Below are 24775 nucleotides of genomic sequence, written 5' to 3' on the forward strand. Positions count from 1 at the left end.
GGGTGTTGAAGTTTTCCACTATTAGTGTGTGGGGATTGATGTGTGGTTTAAGCTTTCTTAATAGGTCTTTTACAAATGTGGGTGTCCTTGTAGGGAGCATAGTGTTCAGAATTGTGATGTCATCTCCCTTGGCTTTACTTTTGATGAGTATAAAGTGTCCTTCCTCATCCCTTTTGATTAGTTTTGGTGTTAAGTCTAATTTATTAGATATTAAAATGGCTACACCAGTTTGCTTCTTGTGTCCATTTGCTTGGAATACTTTTTTCCACCCTTTTCCCCTGAGATAATGTCTATTCTTGTGGCTGAGATGTGTTTCTTGGATGCAGAAGAATGTTGGGTCTCATGCATCCATTCGATTACTCTGTGTCTTTTTATTGGAGAATTGAGACCATCAATGTTGAGAGATATTAGTGACCAGTGACTGTTAAGGCCCTTGATTTTGATGTTGGTTGCAGTAGAGTACTTGTAGGGTTATGTTTTTGTGACAGAAGAGTTAGGTAATTCCAGTATAGTTTCGGTTGTAGTTTGTCACTTTTGTTTGGATTTTCCTTCTATTAACTTCTGTAAGGCCAGATTAGTGGTTAGGGACTGTTTGAACTTGTTTTTATCATGGAATATCATGTTTTCCTTCATCAATAGTTACTGAGGGTTTCCCTGGGTAGAGTAGTCATGCCTGGAACCTATGGTCTCTTAGGGCTTGCAGGGCCTCTGTCCAGGCCCTACTGGCTTTTTTGGTCTCTGCTGAGAAGTCCGTTGTGATTCTGATAGATTTGCTATTAAATATTAATTGGCCCTTTTCCCTTGCCACTTCTAATATTTTTTGTTTATTCAGTATATTTTGTGCCTTGATTATTATGTGGGTGGAAGATTTTCTTTCTGATCTATTCTACTTGGTGTTGTATAGGCCTCTTGTATGTTTATCTGCACCTCCTTCCCTAGATTAGGAAATTTTTCTTCTATGACTTTGTAGGAGATATTTTCTGGTCCTTGGAACTGGGCATCTTCTCTTTCCTCAATTCCTATTATCCTCAGATTTCTTCTTTTCATGGTGTCCTCTATTTCTTGAATGTTTTGTGTCAGGAATTTTTCAGATTTAGCATTTGCTTTAATGGTTGTTTCAAGTTCTACCATAGTATCTTCTACTACCAAGATTCATTCCTCCATCTCTTGAATTCTGTTAGGGAAGCTTATGTCTTTATTACTTGCTTGCTTCTCTGAGTTCATTTGTTCCTGCTTTCTTCTGTCTGTGTTTTTATCATTGTTTCCATTTTAGTCTTCAGATATTGAATCACTTTATTGATTTTCTTCATCTGATTGTTTGTCTTTTCCTGGATTTTTTCCAGTGCCTCTCTATAGGTCTCTTTAATGTCTTCCATCTGTTTGGCTGCATCGCCCTGCATTTGTCTTTGGATTTTATTCATATCCTCCATTATCATCTCCATTACTATGGATTGGAGGTCATTTTCTTGTATTTCAATTGTGTTTGAGTTCTAGGATTGATTTTACTGGGATAGTTGGGATCTGGATATGCCTTTGGGGAGGTTGGTTTTTATTGTTTATGGTTTTGCGTTGACCTCCAGTCATCTTGCTGTCTCTGATGTTCAGACCCTGATCCACACTCTCTGTTCCACCAGGGCCAATGGGCCCACAGAGCATCCAGAGAGATAAACAGAGAGTGGGCAGGAGTGACACACCCACCGGCATGCCTGCTCAGTGGTGGGAAGCTTTCAAACTGTGGCTGGAGGTATGACTGCAGCTGCCTGTGACCTTATGTGGGACTTGGTCTCTCCAAGGGCTGGTGGGCCTGATCTACACTCTCTGTTCCCCCTGGGCCAGCATGCCCACAGGTGATCAGAGAGGAAGACAGGGGGGTGAAGTTGATGCAAACACCCTGGCTCAGAGTTCTGGTTTCATGCTCATGTTGCAGTGGTTTCCAGACCCTGAGGCTTTCTCAGGACTTGCAGGTCATTCTGAGATCAGAACCACCTGTTTTCCTGTGTTTTTCCTGGGCTAGCAGCCCCATTCTGGAGTTACATTGCCCACAGTTCAGCCTCAGACACCAAGTTCCTGGTTATCACTGGCAGGAACCTGTCCAGCTGTTGGACACTGTGCACCCTTCCTCCAGGTCTGCACATCCAGATCTGGGTGTGCTATTTTAGCACTGTGTCTGGGGAAGGGGATATCTGCAGCTGCCTTGTCCCCTGTGAGTGCCCTGGGTTTCTCTGTGGGCTGGTAGGCTCAGACCCATGCTCTCTATTCCCCCTGGAGCAACGTGCCCATGGAAGGTCTGAGAGGAAGACATGAGGCAGAGGTGAGGCCAACACCCTATGCTCTGGTTTTAGGTTTTGCACTTATGCTCACCTGGACACTGGCCCCTGGGGCTTTCTCAGGACTAGTTGGTTGGTCTGTCATCAGAGCCACCTGCTGTCCTGTGTTTTTCCTGGGCCAGTAGCTCCAGCCTGGATATATATCGCCCACAATTCAGTCTCAGATACAAAGCTCCTGGTTAACAATGGCAGACACCTGTCCCGATGCTGAGAAGAGTGCTCCCTTCCTCTAAATTCTTAGAACAGAACAGACAAGCTGATAGTGCAGCATTAGTGCTGAAGCTTGTGGGTGTATCCCCAGCTGCCTTCTCTCATGCTGGGTTCTGGATAGTTGACTTGATATAGCTCTTTTATTGGGGGGGAGAATGAGGCCTATATAAAGCTTGGGGTAAATGGATAGGGTTTATCAGTTGAGTGTATATCATCAGTTCAGTTTGAGGTGCAAGGAATGCTTCGTTACAATGGAGAGAAATTCCAGGTGCCAGATGGACATATTTTTATGAGTTAATCTGAAACCTTATTTCCAAAATATGCAACTGCCATTTAGCTTAGTGGAGGTGGGTATCACAAGACTAAGTGCACTACAACTTATAGACCCAGAACAGAAAGAGTGTGTTCCTTATCCCTGCCAGTCACAAGACTTTCAGGCTTTGGATATGTCTCAGCCTCACTTTTGATCAAGGACAAAATCCTGGGTACCAAGATTCATGTGTCCCACACCATCAGCTCCAATCAGAGGCAAGCATATAGCCTGATTTTTTCCTACGTACATATGTCCCACCTTTATTCAATCAGGGACCAGCATACATTCTGACATATTTTGTGCTCATGTACCTCCCATCTACATGTCATCAAGTATACTTTGGTCAGTTAAGGGAAACAATTTTGTTTAGCAAAACTAAACCATCTGGTTTGTTATCTCCTGTAAACAATAGCATCCAAGATATTTGTTCAAATAAAAATTTATTGCTAAATTAATTAATAAGGTAAATTATTAAGACAGTAGTTTTCTTTCACCGACTAGTTTGCCAACAACAGAAAAAGATTGACTATTATTTATTTTTAAACTGTACGCACTATGCTGTGATGAATCTGAGCTATTCTAATACTACTACCATTAAAATCCACATAAAATCAAACTTGCTAATTTGTTTTGGGTTTTTTTTTTTTTACCTCTTTTTTGTGGTGTCTTCTTTTTTAGTCTTTTTTTTTTCCTTTTTTATTATTAATTCATTCATATTACGTCTCAGTTGTTAGCCCATCCCTTGGGCTCAACATAGATCCATTAAGGACAGAGGATGCTGGAGAATTTCATCATGTGGCCTCCAATCCAGTCAGTGCAACGACATATCTTATATTCAACCTGGAAGTGGTGAATGAGGGAATTGTCCTTTCATCCTACATCAGAGTGGGGGTATTTCTTTATGGGGTACCAAATGAAAATAGATATGTAGTGAAAATTATCAGTTCTCACTCAGTTACAGCCAGCATAGTGAGTCGTGACTGTACTCCTGGGATAAATGTATGTACAAGGACATGCTAGAATTGAAAGTGAGACTGTGTCTCCAAAACAAAACAAAACAAAGACATAAATGTAGCAAACCAAAATGCAAATGCGTTAAGAGCTTAGTTTGTGGATCAAATACATAGGCAATCCTAGAATCCTTGGGAACTAATTCCATAAACCACCAAAACCTTTAGACGCTCCTAGTCGGCTGTGAAAATGGTGCAGTGTTGGCATAGAGATATATCCATCCTCTCATCTACTCAAACACATTCCATGTTTAAGTAGTATGGGCCTTTTAACACCTACATAGTTTGGGGTTCCTTAATGCTTCTACCTCTCTTCCAACTCATTAATCCTAGGTAGGAGAGAAATTATGTTAGTAGGGACAAAGGGTGTAAACCTTTTTAGACTCAGTTCCTTGCCCAAACACTAACTCTGAGAGTGGGTGTCCTCTTTTGGTTTGTTATATCTTTCCTGGGGCAAAACTTCTTGGTAACAGAAAAAAGGGGATTTTATCTGAACTGAAATAAAAATTTTTAAAACTCTTGAAACTTTAAAACTAAATATACATCTAGGTGTACTTATTTTTAGATCACAAATATCATTCACTTTGCAGGTGGCCTTAAAATTTAGTTCATGGCAATTCCTCTGTGCCTGCCTTGTCTCCCAAGAATTGGTATCAAAGGCATGTGTCTTCCAAGTGAGGGAATTAAAAGTGTGAACCACAACCATCCTGTTAATTGTAACTCTAGAACTTAGAAAACAGCTAACTGATAGAGATCAGCCTGTCTCTGCTGAGACGAAGGCACAAGCTACCACCACTTTGCTCAAATATTTGGTCTTATGTCCAAATTATTCCAACTCTGTGAGACTTAGAATATAAGTTTGAACTGTACTGGCCCTTTCAATTTACTTTAAACATTTTAAGTCTCTCAGCTGTGGTTTTAATAACAATACAACTATATTTATATTTATGAATAAAACTCAAGAGTTGATATTCAAGATCGTGTGGCCAATGTGACAATTTACATTCTAACATTCTAGCATGGATTTAAGACATGTGGTTTAATAGAGCTTATTTTTCATCTCATGCCAATAAGACAAGTAAGTGTGCCTTTGGTATATTATCATTCAAAAATATTTTTTCATTCCTCATCAAATGAAAGCCTTTTTTATTCTTTATAAGTTGGTTTGGACAAAATTGCCATGCTGCCTGAGGAACTACCACATCTCCTAATTCCAACGAGCTCTCCTGTTTGATTCTAATGCTTATCAACTTTTATGGTATCCACAGCTTTTCTTCTCATGTGGAAACAAGGGCAAAACCTTGTCACCAACATAACACATATCTCAGTTTTCCATTCTGAGTCAATACATCTTTAAAATATACAAGCTGATATAATTGAGCATTTTTCTAATATCCAATGTCTCTCTGAAGCTGTTGTGTTACTTATCTATAACCAGAATAGTCTGTGCATACCCTTGATAATAACTTCTAATATTGGTCAGTTTCTAAGAGTTGAGGAATGTTAATCCATGTTTTCCATTGCTGCAACAAATCACATGCTCATAAATTCATGGCTATATTAGCCTCATATGATTTTAATTTTTATATTTGTCCTTCAGGCCCTTATACACTTGACACATCTAGCACTTTGCTTTATCTGAGATAAAGTATCAATCCCTCAAAGCTTGATGATTACCTCCTGAAGATGCCAATCTGGATGCCAAGATTTTGGTGAGATTGTTCTTATGCACGCTACCATGTCTATGAAACATTCTCTTTCAAAGTCATTTATTTGTATCTTTAGCTTAGGTCTCTGATCATTTATAGCAGTTTGCAAAAATACTTTTTTCTGGTCTCTCTTAAAATTTGTGTTTTTTCTACTGACACTTTCCATCCTTGATTATTTCCAGAGCAATGTTGTTTTTTAACAATGGGCATTATATCTTTTAGTTGCTCTGTGGATGAGTTTCTCTGATACTGACAGGATATTATTGAATAGAATTTGATAGGGGGGCCTGGCCGGTTGTCACTTGGGCATTTTCTGATGGCAAAGGATTACCTTTCTATCTTTTCTTGAGATGAATTCATTAGTCCAACACCAGCTTTTGCCATACCTTCTACATACTCCAGAAGGTTGAGACCTTCTTTTTGTATTATTTCTAGAAAAAAGTTGTTTCTAGTAAAACCTTGCCAACAATCCCTTTTCAAATGACCTTACTTACCACAATTAAAATATTTGCTGTTTTGATTTTTCTTAAGGCCATTTGCCCAACTATGTTCATGGCAGCTTTATTTGTAATAGCCAGGAATTGGAAACAGCCTATATGTCCCTCAACTGAAGAATGGATTAAGAAACTGGAATATTTACTCAATGGAATACTACTACTAAACACAAGGAAATCTTGAAATTTTCAGGCAAATGGATGAAAGTCGAAATGATCATCCTGAGCTAGATAACACAGACCACAATAAACATGCATGGTATATACTCACATATAAGTGGCTATTACTACAACACAGAAGTCCTCTGAGGTACTCCACCCAGTAGGGGATCTTGATAGATGCATGAACTTGTTGCTGGACTCCAGGTGGAGTGCTGAGAGTGGTATGGAAGAATGGAGGAATGAAGAACTCAGAGAGCTCAGGACCACCACATGGCTACCATCGAGGCTGGTAGATAATGATCCAGGGATGCCTGGGGAAACTTTCACACAAACCAAGGACAACGCATGAAGTAAACGTAGATCTTCCCCCATTCAGATATTGCCAATAGACATATTATTTACCATAGTTGTGTAGAAAGTAGGGACCTACTCTGACTTGAACTCTATTGCCCCCTATTTGATCACTTCCCTTTGGAGGGGAGGAACGATGGATACTCACAGGAAGGGGAAGCAGGCTATCTGGATGAAACCTGATGTGGTGTGGACTTATGGTGGTGAGAAGATTTTTTTTCTGTCAGAGGTCTAGGGGAGGGAAACAAGGCAGAGACAGGAGGAAGTGTGAGAACAGGAAGATACAAGCAAGGGACAACAGTCAGGATATAATCGGAATAAATTATAATAAATTAAATTTCTTAAAATTTCAAAACTAAAAATGATATTACTGAATATTAACACTCTTTCAGATATGTACCTGCAAAATATTTTCTTACATTATGGACTTTCTTTTCTGTTGAAAGGCTTTAGGAGGATCCAAGATGGCTGCACCAAATACGCAGAGATACTAATCCACAGGACAGAGACTAGGGACCAGCCTGGGAGCTACAGATCACAAGGCCTTAAGAGCCCTAGGTGAAAGGGGTCAAAAAAGGGCAGAGAAAGGTGGGTCTGACCTTGGGCCACCCAACTGGCCAAGAGAGGATGGGTTCTCAGTCCATAGAGACTGTACCCATACCTGCCTGTGAGCTGATGCCAGGTACTATATCAGGGACTCAGTATTTTTGACTGAAACTGAACTGTGGGTGATGAAACACCAGCCTGTAGCTTTGGCCCCAGAAACAAAGAGGAAATGGGTGTCTTTCGCTGTGCTTTGAAAACCCTGCCTTAGGCACTGAGGCACTTACCTCAGACTGACCCCTGAGAAAGGCCCAGGGGCTGGCGACCACATGGGCACAAAACCAAAGCCCAGTGCAGCCGAGCTTGCTTTGCGCCATGAAGTAACAGCTTTAGAGATGGCTTGTCCAGGGAGACCCTAGAGAATAGATCTGTGCTTGCTGGTCCATGGAGGACCCTAACATCCACACGTGGACCCAGACAACTGTGGCCACACCCTCCAGCAATAGAACACATAGGTAGAAATGATTCTCCCTGTTTGTGTCTGAGAGACCAAAGAACAAAACACAGCAGATATCAGCCCTCAGATCCGCTGTTATTCTGTGAGGTCACAGGGATGTGTATCATCTTTGTTGCTCAATATGTTGTGTGGAGGTTAAACATAAAGAGGGAAAAGTTGAGATGGATGTGAGACAGCACTCATACTGAAAGGAACAGAGCAATGACTTGGACACAGGCCCCAACACTATTGTCCCCTGGATTCTAGGAAGCGCTTCTGCCTGTGAGGACACTAAGCTCACAGGGAAGAAGAACAACAGATCCTGAAGGCTGTGCTGGAGCTGAATTTCTCCTCAGAGTAAGGAAGGCACAATTAGAAGATAGATGGAAGCATCCTTTTGGTTTCCCATCAATGGGTATGCCCCCTGGCCATGGGTCCTGCTCACAGGTAAGAGTACTTAACCTCTGACTGTGTAGTGGGAAGGAAATGAGAGTCCTGTTGGCGTCTTCTATAGAGGACAGAAGTCACAGGAAAAATCCAGGGCATTTGCTTGAAGTCATAGGGCAGGCTATACAGAGGGTCAGAAATTCAGCATCTGGACAGGAGGTGCTGAAGAATAGTGAAATGCCTCGGCCACACCATGTTTATAGTTAATCATATTGGCTTCCATGCTCTGAAGTCAGATATTCCCATTGTGACAGGGTGACTCTCCAAATAGAAGTCAAACACAGGTGGCCTAGTATTTGGCTCAATGTGAGGAGACATGGCAATCTGAATCCATCCCTCAATTCCCAACTGGTAGATGTTAACAAGAGACACCTGCAGGATTTTCCCCTCTCCTCTACACAGGTGCAGAGGATATGTATCTGCTGATACACACTCTTCAACACTAGCTTCCACATAATTGCTTTGCCTAGACAGGCACATGTGTACACTGAGATGCTTGCCTTCACAAATACACATACACAATACATAAGTAAAAGTAAAACCATTTAAAATTTAGTACAATTTTTTGTTTTTATTAATTTATTCATATTACATCTCAATTATTACCCCATCTCTTGTATCCTCCCAGTGCTCCCTCTCTCTCACTTTCACCTTATTCCCCTCCCCTATGATTGTGACTGCAGGGGCCTCCTCCCCCTCTATATGACCATAGGTACCAAGTCTCTTCTTGGTAGCCTGCTATGCTTCCTCTGAGTTCCACTGGGCCTCCCCATCAAGGGGACATGGTCAAATATGCAGCACCAGAGTTTTTGTGAATGTCAGGCCCCACTCTCCACTCAACTGTGGAGAATGTTCTGTCCATTGGCTATATTTGGGTAGGGGCTCGATGTTACAGCATGTATTCTCCTTGGCTGCTACCATAGTTTGGGCAGAAACCCGGGGCCCAGATCCGTCTGTCATAATGTTCTACTTGTAGATTTCTAGGACCCTCTGGATCCTTCTATTTCCCCATTCTCCCATACTTCTCTCACATAGATACCCAATAGGATGTTCTCACATCTATCTCAGTTTCCTGGTAAGTGAAGACTTTCATCCAATTAAAAGTGAGTATATACCATTTGAATCTGCTTCTGGGTTAACTCACTCATTATGATCATTTCTAGCTCAATCCATTTATCCACAAATTTCAGAAATTCCTCATTTTTAATAGCTGAGTAGTATTCCATAGTGTAAATGCACCACGGTTTCTTTATCCATTCTTCTACTGAGGGACACTTAGGCTGTTTCCATGTTCTGGCTATTATGAATAAGGCTGCTATAAACATGGTTGAGCATATTTCCTTGTTGTGTGCTGGAGCATCTTCTGGGTATATTCCAAGGAGTGGAATAGCTGGGTCTTGAGGAAGCCCTATTCCCAGTTTTCTGAGAAAGCGCCAGATAGATTTCCAAAGTGGTTGTACAAGTTTGCCTTTCCACCACCAATGAAGGAATGATCCTCTTTCTCCACATCCTCACCAGTGTGTGGTGTCACTTGATTTTTTTTTATCTTAGCCATTCTGATGGGTGTAAGATGGAATCTTCAGTGAAATTTTTTTTGATAATACCAAACCTGGGAACTATTTAGGCATGGAGATTCTTTTCCTTCCTCCCTTCCCTCCTTCCTTCCTTCGTTTCTTCCTCCCATCCATCGTTTTTCCTTTTCTTTATCCAAAGTGGTCTGAGCCTTTTGTAGGTATTGTGCCTTCCAAAAAGAGCAACACAATCTCTGTTCTCATAAAGCACTGGTTCTAGTGGACCTTATATCATACTATCTGGAAGACAATGTCATGGGCTGCCTAGAATCAAAGAAGGACCAGAGAAAACAGTCAGAAAGTGAGGACCCTTTTGAGGAGAAGGTCAGAGAGATATTGTTCCTCACACCAAAAACTATTTATGTGAGAATGGATATGGGGACATTTAGTGTTCCCATAATGTCAGCTATAGAGACAACTGAGGAGAAAAATCCTATAGAAATGTAACAAAATATTCAGAGGTTCTGAGGGAATGCAGACTATGTTGCTCACCTCCAGCAAGGAGGATGGGTACATCCCTATTCACACAACTCTGCTGAGACATGAACACACCTACTCAATATTGATGCTTTTATTTTTTCTCTCTTCCCTTTTAGCTTCTATTTTAACTGGCTGGCACCCTCCCACCACTGCTGATGTCACTGTGGAGACAGTGCCACCTGAAGTGGCTGATGGAGACAATGTCCTTATACTTATTGATGGTCTGCCGAAGAATATTATAGGCTTAGCCTGGTACAAAGGAGTAAATAATTTGAGTCTTATAATTGCAGTATATTCATTGACATATGATATAAGTGTGGAAGGGCCTGTATACAGTGGGAGAGAGACAATATACCGCAACGGGTCCTTGTTGATCCAAAATGTTACCCGGAAAGACACAGGATTTTATACCATACGAACCATAAATAGAAATGGAGAATTTGTATCAAAAACAACCATGCACCTCCAGGTGTACAGTAAGTGATTCTTCATTAGCTCTGGGTCTTGGGTGGGCTCCATTCCATTGGACACACACAGGAACATAAGTACTGGCCTGTACATATCTCTCTTCTGCATTGTGTCCTCATCCTGGGGTATGAGCATTTAGTGCAGGACACAAGGGTGAAGAATAACTACAGTAAATCAGAATCCCTCAGTTGACCTCACCTTGTGATTACATGGATGCATGGAAGGTAACTAAGTCCAAGGATACCAGACCAAGAATATCATTCTAGGATATCTAGATTCTTGTGATTCTTATCATCAATGTATCCCAGTTAAAGACTCTAAAAAATGAATGTTGGGCCTGGTTGAGGAAAAATAGAATCCTTACAGAGAGGTGAATCCAGTATGAACTGGCTGCTGACCTCTGGCCCAGACTGACTCCAGGTGGTCTTGAAAAGCATTTGACTGGGGTGGATTTTCTGTTTCTGATGGCAAGGTCTCTGGGTTTTTTTTTCTGTGAAAGTCTGTGCCTGGTGTGAGAAGCCAGTGGACTTATATGAGAGTCAGAGTTAAGCAATGTCACATGTAATCATCTCCAGAGACTCATCAGGGTCAACAAGGATGGAGACAGAGGACACAGGTGCTCTAGATCAGAGAATTCTCTAATGCAGCCAAATGGTAACAGTCTTTGCTGATCTGTACAGCCCCTCAGATGTGAGCTGAGCCCAGTGATCCAGAGGTGATCTATCATGACAGGTGGTCAATACTTGAAATACTATTTGTCTGATCCAGGATCTTACCTTATAACATGTCTTCTACTTCTTCTTCTAAAGATCTGGAAGTAATGAATACAGTCTTCTCAGGCATAAAAGTTACTTTCTGTGTCTGCTACTGATGGGGGTATGTTGTTTCACACTTTATGTAATTCTTTAGGGAAAGATAGATTAGCCAAGGACAATAACCTAGGCAGAGATCTAAGGATTCCTAGAATGCCCAGGGAGCACACAGGCAGATCAATCTCATAGATCAGAAAGCAGAGGAAATGGGAACATTATCATGAAACCCTACATGGGACCATGAAGACTACCTCTCCTTCCAAAAACCTAGTTATTTACTGACAAATGTCTAGAATGTGAGAATCCTAATGAATATACTTCTGGACCTTTGTCCTGGGTCAGAAACTTGCCTTGTGTCTTCATCAGAAATAGTTCTGTTACTTTCCTCATATATCACTCAGGGGGTCCCTTTGGAAACTCACAGACATTTCTCTCACTTTCCTGAGAGAATAATTCATGTTACCAGAGAAATGAGACCAAAGGGTAGATTGGATGCCCATCTGGGTTTGTTTAAAGAGCCTCCCATTTGGTGCTGACAGATGAAAGCCAGGACAGAGTAGAAGCCATCTGGAGTTTAAACTTCTGTTCTCTCAGGGCACAGGAATACACATCGTTGCTTACATTGTATTCTGGGGGAGGGAAACATGAATACCGAAGCAGAGAGTGACAGGGCAATCCTGAGAGTGGAAAAGGCAGAAATGTTTGAACACAGACCCATGCAGCGTACATGGAATCTGGGATCTGCTCCTTCCTTGGAGAAACCTCAGTTCAAAAATGAGGGCAGCACAGCTTGGGAGCTCTGATGGGATACACATTCGACAGAGGGAAGACAGATCAGTCAATACTGCCCAGGGATACACACCTCTACACATAGGACACACCACTTGGCAGCGGCTAATGCCCAAAGTTATAAAGACACACCCTTGTATCCAAACTCACAGTTATAACATTTTAATAAGTATAAACATTTACAACAAATGGAAAAAAAATCTGCTGTGTAATTCAAACCTATGGATTTCTTAAATAAGTCTACTGGCATTCAGGATCCTCCATATCATTTATTCATCTATTCATTCTGCATGGTTATCTCATTGTTTTCAAGACAAGTATGAGAAAATGAGACAAATCATGGTTCTATGTTGCCCTAGTCTTAGAGGACTGGAATCAATATCAAAAGGAGCTAGAATGTGACGTCAGATGTTGACTGGAATTATAAGAGAAACAGAACAACAGAACAGAGTCGATGAGTAAAGATGCAGTGTGTATAAGCGATGTGGTCAGCAAGGCAACACCTTAACACCAATCCACTCTAAATGGGAGCTCAAATCTGTAAGCAGTCACCCAAGACCATGTTGACACTTGGGGACACCTAGGATAAGCAGTGGACACACCTGTAAATGGTTCTGTGTCTGTCATTTCCAGTTACAGAGGTGCCAATATTAATGGATCTCTTCTCTCTCTCTCTCTCTCTCTCTCTCTCTCTCTCTCTCTCTCTCTCTCTCTCTCTCTCTCTCTCTCTCTCTCTCTCTCTCTCTCTCTCTCTCTCTCTCTCTCTCTCTCCCCTACAATCTAGGCTCCTTTTGGGTCTGTGAACGCCCTTCCATCTTTGCCAAGTTTTCTGTTGATCCAGTCCCACCAAGTGTTGCAGAAGGGGAAAATGTTATGCTACTGGTTCACGCCCTCCCACAGAAACTTCTAGCGTTTTTCTGGTACAAAGGGGTGCTTTTGTCAGAGGACAATGAGGTGGCCCGATACAGGATAGACACAAAATCAAGTGCTCAGGGACCTGCACATAGTGGTAGAGAGATGGTGTACAGCAATGGATCTCTGCTGCTTCAGAAACTCACCTGGAAGGATATTGGATTCTACACCCTGAAAACTCTGACTACAGATCTGAAGAATGAAGTACTACATGTGCAACTTGAAGTGGACAGTAAGTGATTTTTCTCTGATTTTTCAGTTCAGGATGAGGTCATAGACACACAGGACTGACATACGTGCCCTGTGCCTCCCTTTTCTCTCCCCTTTGTGCCAAGTTGGGGTTTGAGCACAAGGTACATACACTCATGATGGAGACAAACAGCAATAGATACAACTTTCTTGTCTAACTCCTCCGCACTCCATATCAAGGATGACCTTGATGAAAAGACACTCAGCATAAGATGTCAGAATCAGTCCAGTATCTTGACTTTTAAGCATGTATTAAAGGAAATCATGCTGTCATCACACAGAGGTGAGGACCAGGAGGTCACACATTCCAGACATGACTACAAGTGAAACTGTGGTACACTTTTTCCCCAGGACTCATTTCTTACTTTTTAAGAACTGAGGGTAAATCATTTCTTTTCGGTCCATATCAATCAGGGGCCATTTTTAGCTCTAAATATAGCAATACCAAAAATACAATCCAGGATCTCATACAAAGATATTGAAGTAGATCGGCTTCCTGGCTTTCTCCTTATGACTTTGTAAACCTGCCCTCTTTTAACACTTAAGACTATGAGCCCAGGGACTGCTCGCAATGGGCTTGAGCCCCTCATTTAATCTCTAATTTTAAAAAATATGCTACAGGCTTTCCCATAGGCCAATTGGTAGTGGGATTTTAAAATGAATCTCTGAGTCCTTTCCAAAGGACTCTAGCTTGTGTCAAGTTGACATAAAATTAGTCTTCCTAGTGTCCAAGACTTCTTCAAGAACTGATCCTGTAAAGATCAGACATCTTCTGGCCTTCACCCATCTGCAGTCCTTGGGCTGCATGCCAAAGCAGCAAGCTTATGAGTAGGTGAAGTCAGAAGATGACTGGAGCCATACTCCAAACTGGACGTTAAAAGCCAGAAAGTGAAGTTCTTGGGTCTCTAGAGCTCAGGAAAGGCATCATCTCAAAGAGTACCATGCACCTCAGGCATCAGTGATGAATCCATCTGTTTAGCATAAAGGTCACCATCTTCCCACCAATCCAATGTTCCCCAATTAATGACTTTTCTGTTTCTGTTCTAGACTCACGTTATACTCAATGTTACCATCGCACCCGTGCTCCAGTCATGATTGAGCGAGTGCCTCAGAATGTTGCTGTAGGGGAAAACGTTCTGCTCCTGGTGCATAATGCACCAGATCTTCAAACATTTTCTTGGTACAAATCAGTGGAAAGAATAGATAAGTTTAAAATTGTAGAATACAACAGGGCCATGAATTCCACCACCTGGGGTCCTGAGGAAACCATAAGAGAAAAGGTGTACACTAATGGATCCATGCTGCTTAACTGTGTCACTGAGAAAGATGCAGGATTCTACACACTACAAACTTTAAGCAGAGATCTCAAAATTGAAGTAACACGTGTGCTACTCCATGTATACAGTAAGTGACTCTCCATGACCTCCAGCTGCTGGGTGTAGCTTTTCGTACTTCATATACTGCAATCTCTGGAAAGAACTGAACTTACTCCTTCCCCACCACATTATGTTCCCACACTTGGGTTTGAAGGTCACACATTGGGGAGACAAACTGCAATAGATCAGAATCCATTACCTGTCTCTGCCTGCAGAGAGGATAATACGTGTGGTATAACTCAACAGAAACAACTCAGAATCAGCACTGATTCTTGTGACTTTCACCATGCACATGGCTTGAAGAAGTCGTAGAGTCCTCACAATGAGTATCAGAAAGCCATGGTTCCAAATCTCTGTTTCTGGCTTGAATGCGGGTGACATTGGGAAGATTTCTGTGACTGTTAGGTTTGATTTTACTGTTAGAACTGACAAAGAAAACATTCTCACCAGCTATACAAGTACCTCAAAGTGCAGAACAGCTGTCTACTGCCATGAAAGCTGCAGTTAAATAGATCACCTTTTCTGAGTATAATTAGACAGGTGCCCAGACCACCAGCCAAATATTCTGATGAATTTATGTGACTTCACAAGAAGTGGAAAAACAGCGGAGACAGTTACTTGATACTTCTCCTTTGTCTCAGGGGTTCAGCCTAGGGAATCACCTTCTTCAGACAAATAGTAAAATATGATGCTGATATGAGCAGCTCTCCAACCCCCAGTTCAACCTGTTGCTCATAACTAAGATTAGCTCACCAACATTGCAATGATATCACACCACGTCTCTAGTATAGGGCAATGGAGGCACAGAAAAATAATGGCAGAGTCAAGGTCACACAGGCTGTGCATAGCAGATCAAAAGCACAAGATATGCTACAGTGACAGCTCCAAACTCTTCTCTGCAGAGGCTTTATAAGGCATGAATTAATGTGGGGCTTTTGGAGCTCACTGAAGGGCTACTGTCATTTGGTTCTCTCCTCTGTTTCTTTGCAGAGCCTGTGACAAATCCTTTCATACAAGTCACCAACAATGTAGTCACAGTTCAGAGCTCTGTGGTCTTCACTTGCTACTCACCAGACGCTAGGATCTCCATCCATTGGTTCTTCAATGATCAGACTCTGCAGCTCACAGAGAGGATGAAACTCTCCCCTACAAAGTGCAGACTCACCATAGATCCTGTCATGATAGAAGATGCTGGAGTCTATCGGTGTGAGACCTCCAATCTAGTGAGTTCCAAGAGAAGTATGCCAGTCAGCCTGGTTGTGCTGGGATTTTGACTATTCTCCTCTCTTTCTACAGCAGAATAGTAACATTTTTAATTGATGGAGTACAAAATAGAGGAAATGTATATGGTAAAAAAATGTCAGTAACCACTCACTTCTGGCCAGGATGGTGACTCATGCCTGTAATTCTGACACAACCAACTGTAGAAAGATTTAATGTGAAGCTGATTTCTAAAGGAAATTAAAGACATCAATATAGTAAATACAGTTGCAAAGAGCTTTTAAGAACTTAGGTTGTGGATTAAATATATAGCCAACCCTTAGAATCCATGGAAGCTAATTTCAGGAGCATCAAACTACTAGATGCTGTGAGTTCCCTATTAAAATGGTGCAGTGCTTGCATAGAGATAAACATTTTTTTGTTCTCCAATGTTTTCGCCTAACACCAATGCTACATAAATACCTTATAGGATCAGTGGTTCATGTCATCATCATAAAACCCCCTGATTTGAGTGCCTTCTGTTGTGGTCTATCTGGACCACTCAGATGAAATGCAGGCCTGTTTGGGGTCTCCTGGGTGAAGCTTTCATTAACATATTGAGCCCTGAGGATTGGCTGAGTGACCTCTGAGAGAAGTACAATGGGAATTCTCATCACCACCTCTCTGTAGGGCAGCCATAGACAGAAAAGCCTTGGAAAGAACCAGCTCATGCTGAGTAGTGGATGTCGGTGCATCTGGAGGAACATTGCACTTTGTGCTGTGTGGCCATTCTACGTGTGCTCACAATTAAGGTCTGCAACCCAGCTCACACACAACAAAGTCTGTGTTTTCCCTATACCAAACAGGAAGCCTCACAATCTACAAGTGATCAGATCCTCCTGAATCTCCTTGTGATTCACATCTTCCTCATGCATTTTTCCCTCAGGGTCTTGTTGGCACAGAGGTGAGAGGCCAATATTAGTGGAAATAGGACCTTGCCAGGGTCAAAAATATATGTAAAATGTAATAAAGAAGAATATTAAATAAAGTCCTGCACAGGGCAATGTCTTTTTTGTTATCTGCATAGCACTGTTAAACATAATCAGAAGCAACACCTCCATACCAATGGAAGGTGAGGGCTTGGTAACATGAAAACATGAAACTGAGACTCATGATATAGCCTCCCTTGTTTTGGATAACTGGTCAGAGATTCTCATGAGTGTCATTCTGAATCTGTCTGAGAGCAAAGGAACTTTCACCTAAATCAATGTCGTGAAGCCTCACACATAAATTTGGAATCTGGAATCCGGTGAAGGCAAAACAACATGACCCATTAATCGAAAAGTTACCTGGGAATTACTTGTATACCATCATGGCCAAAGACAAACTATTCAGTTCTTTTCATTTCATGACAAAGAACCAGGTATTTGAACATCTAGGTTGGCCATGTTATCCTGTCCAAGTTCCCATCTATCGAAGCTGACCAAGCCTCATGCCTAGAATTGTATGGTTTGGCTTCCCCTGTCTGGAGAAACTCCCCACTTTTCTGAGAAAGCTCCAGATTGACTTCAAAATTGATTGTATAAGCCTGCACTCCCACTAACAATGGAGGAGAGTTCCCCTTTTTCTCATCCTCTCCAGTATGTGCCATCACTTGAGTTTTTATCATAGGCATTCTGACGGGTGTAAGCTGCAGCTCATCATTTCATGAGGTCTCATTTATTAATTGTTGATCTTAGTGACACAACAGTTAGTGTTCTGTTCAGAAAGTTTGCTTCTATGCCAACATGCTCAAAGATGTTCATCACTTGCTCTTTTTGTTAGATTTAGAATATCTTTTTGTGTGGTGGTCTTTGAATTTCTTGGGCAATTTTTTGCAGGGTGATAAAAAATGAATCTATTTGCATTCTTCTACATGGCAGATTTCTAATTAGATAAGCATATTTGTTGACGTTTTTGTTTTTTCCATTGTATGGCTCAGTTTTCTTTGTCAAAAATCAAGTATCCTCAGATAGGGGGGTTTAATCTGAGTCTTTGACTAGATTCCATTGATCAACCAGCACCATGCAGATTTTTTTTTTATTATTTACCTGTAGTACAGCTTGAAATCAGGGATTTTCATACCTCCAGAAGGACTTTTACTGTACCCGATTGTTTTAGCTACCTTGAGTTTTTTTCCTTATAAAGTTGAGAATTGCTTGTTAGAGATCAGTAAAGAGTTATGTTGGCATTTTAGGGGCTGGAGAGATGGCTCAGAGCTTCCAGAGGTCTGGAGTTCAGTTCCCAGTAACCACATGGTGGCTCACAACCATTATAATGAGACCTAGTGTCCCTTTCTGGTACATGCAGCTAGAACACTGTATACATAATAAATAAATAAATCTTTCTAAAAAAAAAAAAAGAAAGAAAGAAAAAAAACATGTTGGCATTTTGATGGGAATTACACTGAATCAGTAGATTGTTGTTGGTAAAAATGACCATTGGTACTATTTTAATCCTATTGATCAGTGAGAATGGGATATCTTTCCTTCTCATGATATTTTACTCAATTTCTTTCTTCAAAAATTGCTATTCTTGTCTAACAGGTCTTTCACTTGCCTGACTAGAATCACCCACGGATATTTTATATTACTTGTGGCTATTCTGAATGATGTTCTTTCTGTGATTTCTTTTTTTTTTTTTTTTTTTTTTTTTTTAGTTAAATATTTATTTTTTTCCTTTTTTATTATTAATTTATTCAAATTACATCTCAGTTGTTAGCCCAGCCCTTGTATCCTCCCATTCCTCCCTCCCTCCCACTTCCCCCCCCCATTCCCCTCCCCTATGTCTGTGACTGAGGGGGACCTCCTCCCCCTGTATATGCTCATAGGGTATCGAGTCTCTTCTTGATGACCTATTATCCTTCCTCTGAGTGCCACCAGGCATCCCCATCCAAGGGATATGGTCAAATATGGGGCACCAGAGTTTGTGTGAAAGTCAGATCTCCTTCTCAACTTATCGGTGGAGAATGTCCTGTCCATCAGCTAGTCTGGGTAGGGGTTCGAAGTATACTGCCTATATTTTCCTTGGCTGGTGCCATAGTTTGAGGAGGACCCCAGGGCCCAGACCCGCCTGTAGTTTTCCAGGACCCTCTGGATCCTTCTATTTCTTCATTCTCCCAGGCTTCTTACACCTAAAGTCTCAATAGGATGTCCTCCCCTCTGACCCACTTTCCTGGTAGGTAAAGTTTTTCATGGGGACATACCCCTTGGACTAGTGTCTCGATATAAGTGAGTATATACCATTTAACTCTTTTTGCTTCTGGGTGAATTCACTCATTATGATAATTTCTAGTTCAATCCATTTGTCCAAAAATTTCAGAAATTCCTTGTTTTTAATAGCTGAGTAGTATTCCATAGTGTAAATGTACCACAGTTTCTTTATCCATTCTTCTACTGAGGGACACGTAGGCTGTTTCCATGTTCTGGCTATTATGAATAAGGCAGCTTTGAACATGGTTGAGCATGTGTGGGTATCGATGAGTGGTGCAAGCTTTGTAAATAACTCTTTTACAAATGTGGGAGCCCTTGTATTATGAGCATAGATGTTCAAAATCATGATGTTTTCTTAAATGACTTTACCTTTGACAAGTACAAAGTGTCCATCCCCATCCCTTTTGATTAATTTTGGTTGAAAGTCTATTTTATTAGATATTAGAATGGCTACCCCAGCTTGTTTCTTGTGACCATTTGCTTGGAATATTTTTCCCCAGCCTTTTACTCTGAGGCAATGTCTGTCCTTGTGGTTGAGATGTGTTTTTTGAATGCAGAAGAATGTTGGTTCATGTTTATGCATCCACTCAGTCTGTGTCTCTTTGTTGGAGAATTGAGACCATTGATGTTGAGAGATATTAATGACCAGTGATTGCTAAGTCCCTTCATTTTTGGCATTTGTAATAGTCGAGATTTTGTGAGGTTGTGATTTTGCAATGGTATAGTTACCTACTTCCTATGTAGTTTTGGTTGTAGTTTGACCCATTGGGGTGGAGTTTTCTTTCTAGTAACTTCTGTAAAGCCGGATTTGTGGCTAGGTACTGTTTAAATTTGTGTTTGTCATGAAATATCTTGTTTTCTCCATCAATGGTTATTGATAATTTCGCTGGGTATAGTAATTTTGCCTGGTATCTGTGTTCTCTTAGGGTTTGCAGAACCTCTGTCCAGGCCCTTCTGGCTTTCATGGTCTCTGTTGAGAAGTCCAGAGTAATTCTGATAGGTTTGCCTTCATATGTTACTCAGCCTTTTTCTCTTGCCACTTTTAATATTTTTCCTTGTTCTGTATATTTTGTGTTGTTATTATTATGTGGCAGGAAGATTTTCTTTTCAGGTCTATTCTATTTGGCATTCTGTATGCCTCTTGTATGCTCATATGCATCTCCTTCTTCAAATTGGGGAAATTTTCTTCTATTATTCTATTAAAGATATTTTCTGGGCTGTGGAGTTGGTTGCCTTCTCTTTCCTCTATCCCCATTATTTTCAAGTTTCGTCTTTTCATGGTGTCCTTGATTTCTTGAATGCTCTGTGTCAGGCACTTTTCAGATTTAGAATTTCCCTTAATGGATGTTTCTAGTTCTGCAATTGTATCTTCAAGTCTCGATATTTGTTCTTCCATTTCTTGCAATCTGTTAGATAAGGCCACCTCTGAGATGCTTGCTTTCTTTTCTGATGCTTCTCAATCATGTTTTTCTTCCGTGTGTTCCTTTATGATAGCTTCCATCCTTATCTTCAAGTCTTGAACTGTTTTAATGATTTCTTTCATCTGGTTATTTGTATTTTTCTGAAATTCTTCAAATGCCTCTTTATATGACTCTTTTAAATCCTCAGCCCTCTTGTTTGCCTCCTCCTGCATTTGTTTACAGATTTTATTTTTTCTTCTCTTATCATCTTACTTACTAAAGACTTGAGGTCATTTTCTTGTATATCAATTGTTGTTGGGTTCTCCAGGTTGTTTTCATTGGGATTGCTGGGATCTGGAGATGTCAACCTGTTTTGGTTTTTGTTGGCGTTCTTTCGCTGTCCTATTGTCATTTTGGTGACTCTGGTGTTGGGAGGTGGTTTGTAGTGACCTTCCCTGTTTGAGAGTGGATAGTTGATGCCTGATTATAGGTAGGGTACCCTTGCCTGTGGGGATCCCTGACCGAACAGGTGATTCAGGTTCTACTCCTGGAGATTTTTCTCAACACCTTAGGATCCAGGCTGAGTCATGCAAAGTAGGTTTCTGTTTGGGCCTTTTCACCTTACTGCTGTAATTCAGAACAGCAGTTATGGGCTCTAGAGTAAGGTCAGCACACAAGCTCTCTGGTTGTGTAGGTTGATCCCAGCTGCCTGTCCTTCCTGTTGCTTTGTAGCCAAGATCCCAGGTGAATCAGATCTTCTGGGCTGCAGCTGTCTTTTAGCTCTGCCTCTATACTCAGTAGGAGTGTGCAGCCTCTCCCATGAATTTGGGAATTCTTGCTGGGTCTGCAGGAGCTGACCCAGCTAGGATCTGCCTGTTGGAGATTACAGGATCAGTGCCTGGTAGGCCTGAGACAATATGGTTTCAGGCCAGTGGTAGTATCCAAGGAGGCAGCAATTTCCACACTCCTGTAAGCCAGGACATTCCCAGATTGCTTTAGATCAGCAGTTAGGCCCTGCAAGCACGACCCATGGCTCCCTATATCATGGGAGGTCCTGTCATGCTCACAAGAGTGGACCCAGCTAGGTTCTGTTGTTTGGGGAGTGCCAGGTCAGTGCCGGCAGCCCGGGCGGGTGGCTGGCGACAACGGCGATTCAGACCGCTGGCAGGAATCCCCTGTATCTTCTCTTTCCACCAGTGACAGCCAGTATACTCCCAGCTTCCTGTAGGTCAGCAGTTAGGCCCTGCAAGCATGACCCACGGCTCCCTATACCATGGGAGGTCCTGTCGTGCCTGCAAGAATGGACCCAGCTAGGTTCTGTTGTTTGGGGAGTGCCAGGTCAGTGCCGGCAGCCTGGGCAGGCAGCTGGCGACAATGTCGATTCAGACCGCTGGCGGAAATCCCCTATATCTTCTCTTTCTGCCAGTGAAAGCCAGAATGCTCCCAGCTCACTTTAGTTCTGCAGTTAGATGCCAAAAGCAAGACCTACGTCTCCCAATAATGTGGGCAGTCCCACTGGGCTGTGGGAGCAGTCCACACTGGTTTCTAACTGCCCCTGTTTGCAGGGTCAATCCTTTGTGTCTGGGTTGAGATTGGCTCCTGGATGCAGAGCGCGAGCTACACGCCAGCTCTATCTGTTTTTGGTGAGTCCCACCATCTGTGTTTCCACTCGGGCTAGGCAGGTGACCTCCGCAGTTTGGCGTGGTGTGGATGGAGAGGTTCAATGGTAGTTTCACCCTATTCGCTGAGACTCCTCAGTTGGGTGTTCCGGAAAATCCCCTCCCCAAATGGCAAGTTTGGGTTTTATGTGCCGGCTGCAGCTTGGTTGTGGATTCCATTTCAGAGTTTGGGGAGTGCGTTTAGCACCTCCAGGCTGTTGCTTATCCCAGGGATAGACCCACTGGTGGTCTGCGGAGTTTGGGGCCCCACTCACCTACAGTTCTCAAAATCCAGCAGTCTGTGGCTCCATTCACGTCCCTGGTCACCTCAGAGTAGGTCAGCTATGGTGCATACTGGCCGACGCCATCTTGGAATCCCCCTTTCTGTGATTTCTTTCCTAAGTCATTTCTCATGTACATACAGGAAGAATACTGATTTTTAAGTTAATTTTGTATTCATCCACTTTCCAGAAGGGTTTATCAGCTGGAGGACTCCTGCAAAGAATTTTGGGGATCCCCTATGTATACAATCATATCACCAGTGAATAGCAATAGTTTGATTTCTTTCTTTCCAATTTGTATCTCCTCAATCTACTTTACTTGTATTATTTCCCTAGGTAGAATTTTAAGCACTATGTTGAATAGATATGGAGAAAATGGGCCACCTTGTATTGTCCCTGAATTTAGTGGAATTGGTTTTAGTTTGGTTCCATTTGTTTTGATGTTAGCTATTGGCTTGATGTATATTTCCTTTATAGTGTTAGGTATGTGGCTTGTATCCCAGGTCTCTCTCATAGTTGTAACATGAAGGAGTGTTGGATTTCAAAAAGGCTTTTAAGTATCTAATGAGCTGATCATGCTTTTTTCTTTCAGTTTATTTATATTGTGGGTTACATTGATGGATTTTCAGATATTGGATTGTTGCTGCACACCAATATCAGATCCTTGTTCATAGTTAAGGATACATTATACACAACACAACATTCATTAACCATAGATCCCATATCTGGGAAATGGAAATAGGGGAAAACCTCCTGCCTCTGGAGAATATCTGCAGAGAAGCAGGACTTCCCAACTTGTCTACCAAGTAAGAAATCATGTGTCTTCTGTGCTGGTATCTTACCTGCAGGAATATAAAAGATCTCACTTTGCTTTGACTCTTCCAATAGATCCTGACTCTACCTATCCTCTGAATCACACAGACCATGGAAGGCAGACGTGCAGCACATCTATCTGTCTGCAGACACGTATCTATTGTCTCTACCCTGGAGGTCTTCTCAAGTGTCTGTGGAGCAGGGAGGAGCTGCTTTTAGAGATTCTAATCTCGCTCAGCAGCAGCTTGAAAGCACATCCTGTTCACCAAGTGAAAACAAATGGACAGTTAGACTTGACTCTAAAACTAAGCCACCCACCTCTGGATAATTTCTGCGGGATTCCAGGACACCATAGCCCATGTACAAGAGAGGAAATCTCTTGTGTGCCACTGTTATTTACCTTGAATATAAAGTACAGGCCATTGCTCTGTCTGTCCTAGGAGATTATGGTTCTAACACAGGGCTCTCTCTGCAAAGCAGTCACTGATGTTAAACACTTTAACCACCAGCCTTTCATTTTACCTCATTGTGTTCCTTAAAGAAATAATCCATACAGGGATTGGTAGTTAGATCCTTGGTAATTAGAATCAATGATCTCATATGGAGAAAGTTAACATCCCAAAGCCCTATTAAATTTAGGGGAAAAAATCAGTTCTCTTCCTGACAGACAGATCCACCTCTGAAAATATTCATCCTGGAGTGCTAGAGTGGCTAATAGCACTCTTGTGCAAGACCAAAATTCAGTTCCCAGCACATACATGGCAGGTTTTAACCATCTGTTACTACAGTTACAAAGGATCCAATATCCTCATCTTGCCTATTTGGGCTCCAGGCATGCTTGTGTTTCACGGTTATACATGCAAGGCAATATGACAATACACATACAAAAAAATCCAAAGAGAGAATATAGCCACTTTTGTTTTACAAAATTTCTTGGCATGGTCTTTACACACATAAGAGATGGTTTTTAGGCCAGGGCAAAGCAATGGTTCTGTTTCAAGCCTGTCTACCCCCCCCATGGTATCAGCATCCATGCTTACTACTATGTCAAGGTTTCCTGTTAGAGCTGCTCAATGAATTAATCGTACTCAGGTTGGTGGAACCACAACAAGACTGAGGCTGTCACAATCTTGTTGAGAGTAATTAGATATTTTATAGCCTTTCAAAAACAAAATATAATGTCAAATTATATGCCTTGTTGTCTTCCAAGAGAACATAGAGAAACACAAAGTGGCCTGAATTCTGCAATGCCTGAAGGAGTGCCTTGGTTTCTCTGAAAATTTAAGGCACATAGTGCCCCATGAGCCATGGTCGCTAACCTTAAAAACCTTTGACACATGCTTCTCAAGGCCATTAGGCCCATTTTTATATTTTTATTTCAGAATATATAAGTCACTGTTCAAAGAAAACATGATGTAGCAAATCAATATTCAGGTTATAATGATTCTAAATA

General features: G+C 41.7%; 1 protein-coding gene across 1 annotated transcript in view; it reads left to right on the forward strand.

The window, feature by feature from the left end:
* The first annotated feature begins 6712 nt into the window (after positions 1-6712).
* Positions 6713-24775, forward strand: part of LOC127203210 (carcinoembryonic antigen-related cell adhesion molecule 3-like) — a 43088-nt gene continuing 25025 nt past the window's right edge. The window contains exons 1-5 of the mRNA XM_051162005.1: positions 6713-6779; positions 10230-10589; positions 12967-13326; positions 14391-14747; positions 15710-15975. Of these exons, the coding sequence (XP_051017962.1) occupies positions 6713-6779; positions 10230-10589; positions 12967-13326; positions 14391-14747; positions 15710-15975 (1410 nt within the window). The remainder of the gene's footprint in view (positions 6780-10229; positions 10590-12966; positions 13327-14390; positions 14748-15709; positions 15976-24775) is intronic.

The sequence above is a fragment of the Acomys russatus genome, chromosome 19, assembly GCF_903995435.1.
Source record: "Acomys russatus chromosome 19, mAcoRus1.1, whole genome shotgun sequence".
Taxonomy (NCBI): Eukaryota; Metazoa; Chordata; class Mammalia; order Rodentia; family Muridae; genus Acomys; species Acomys russatus.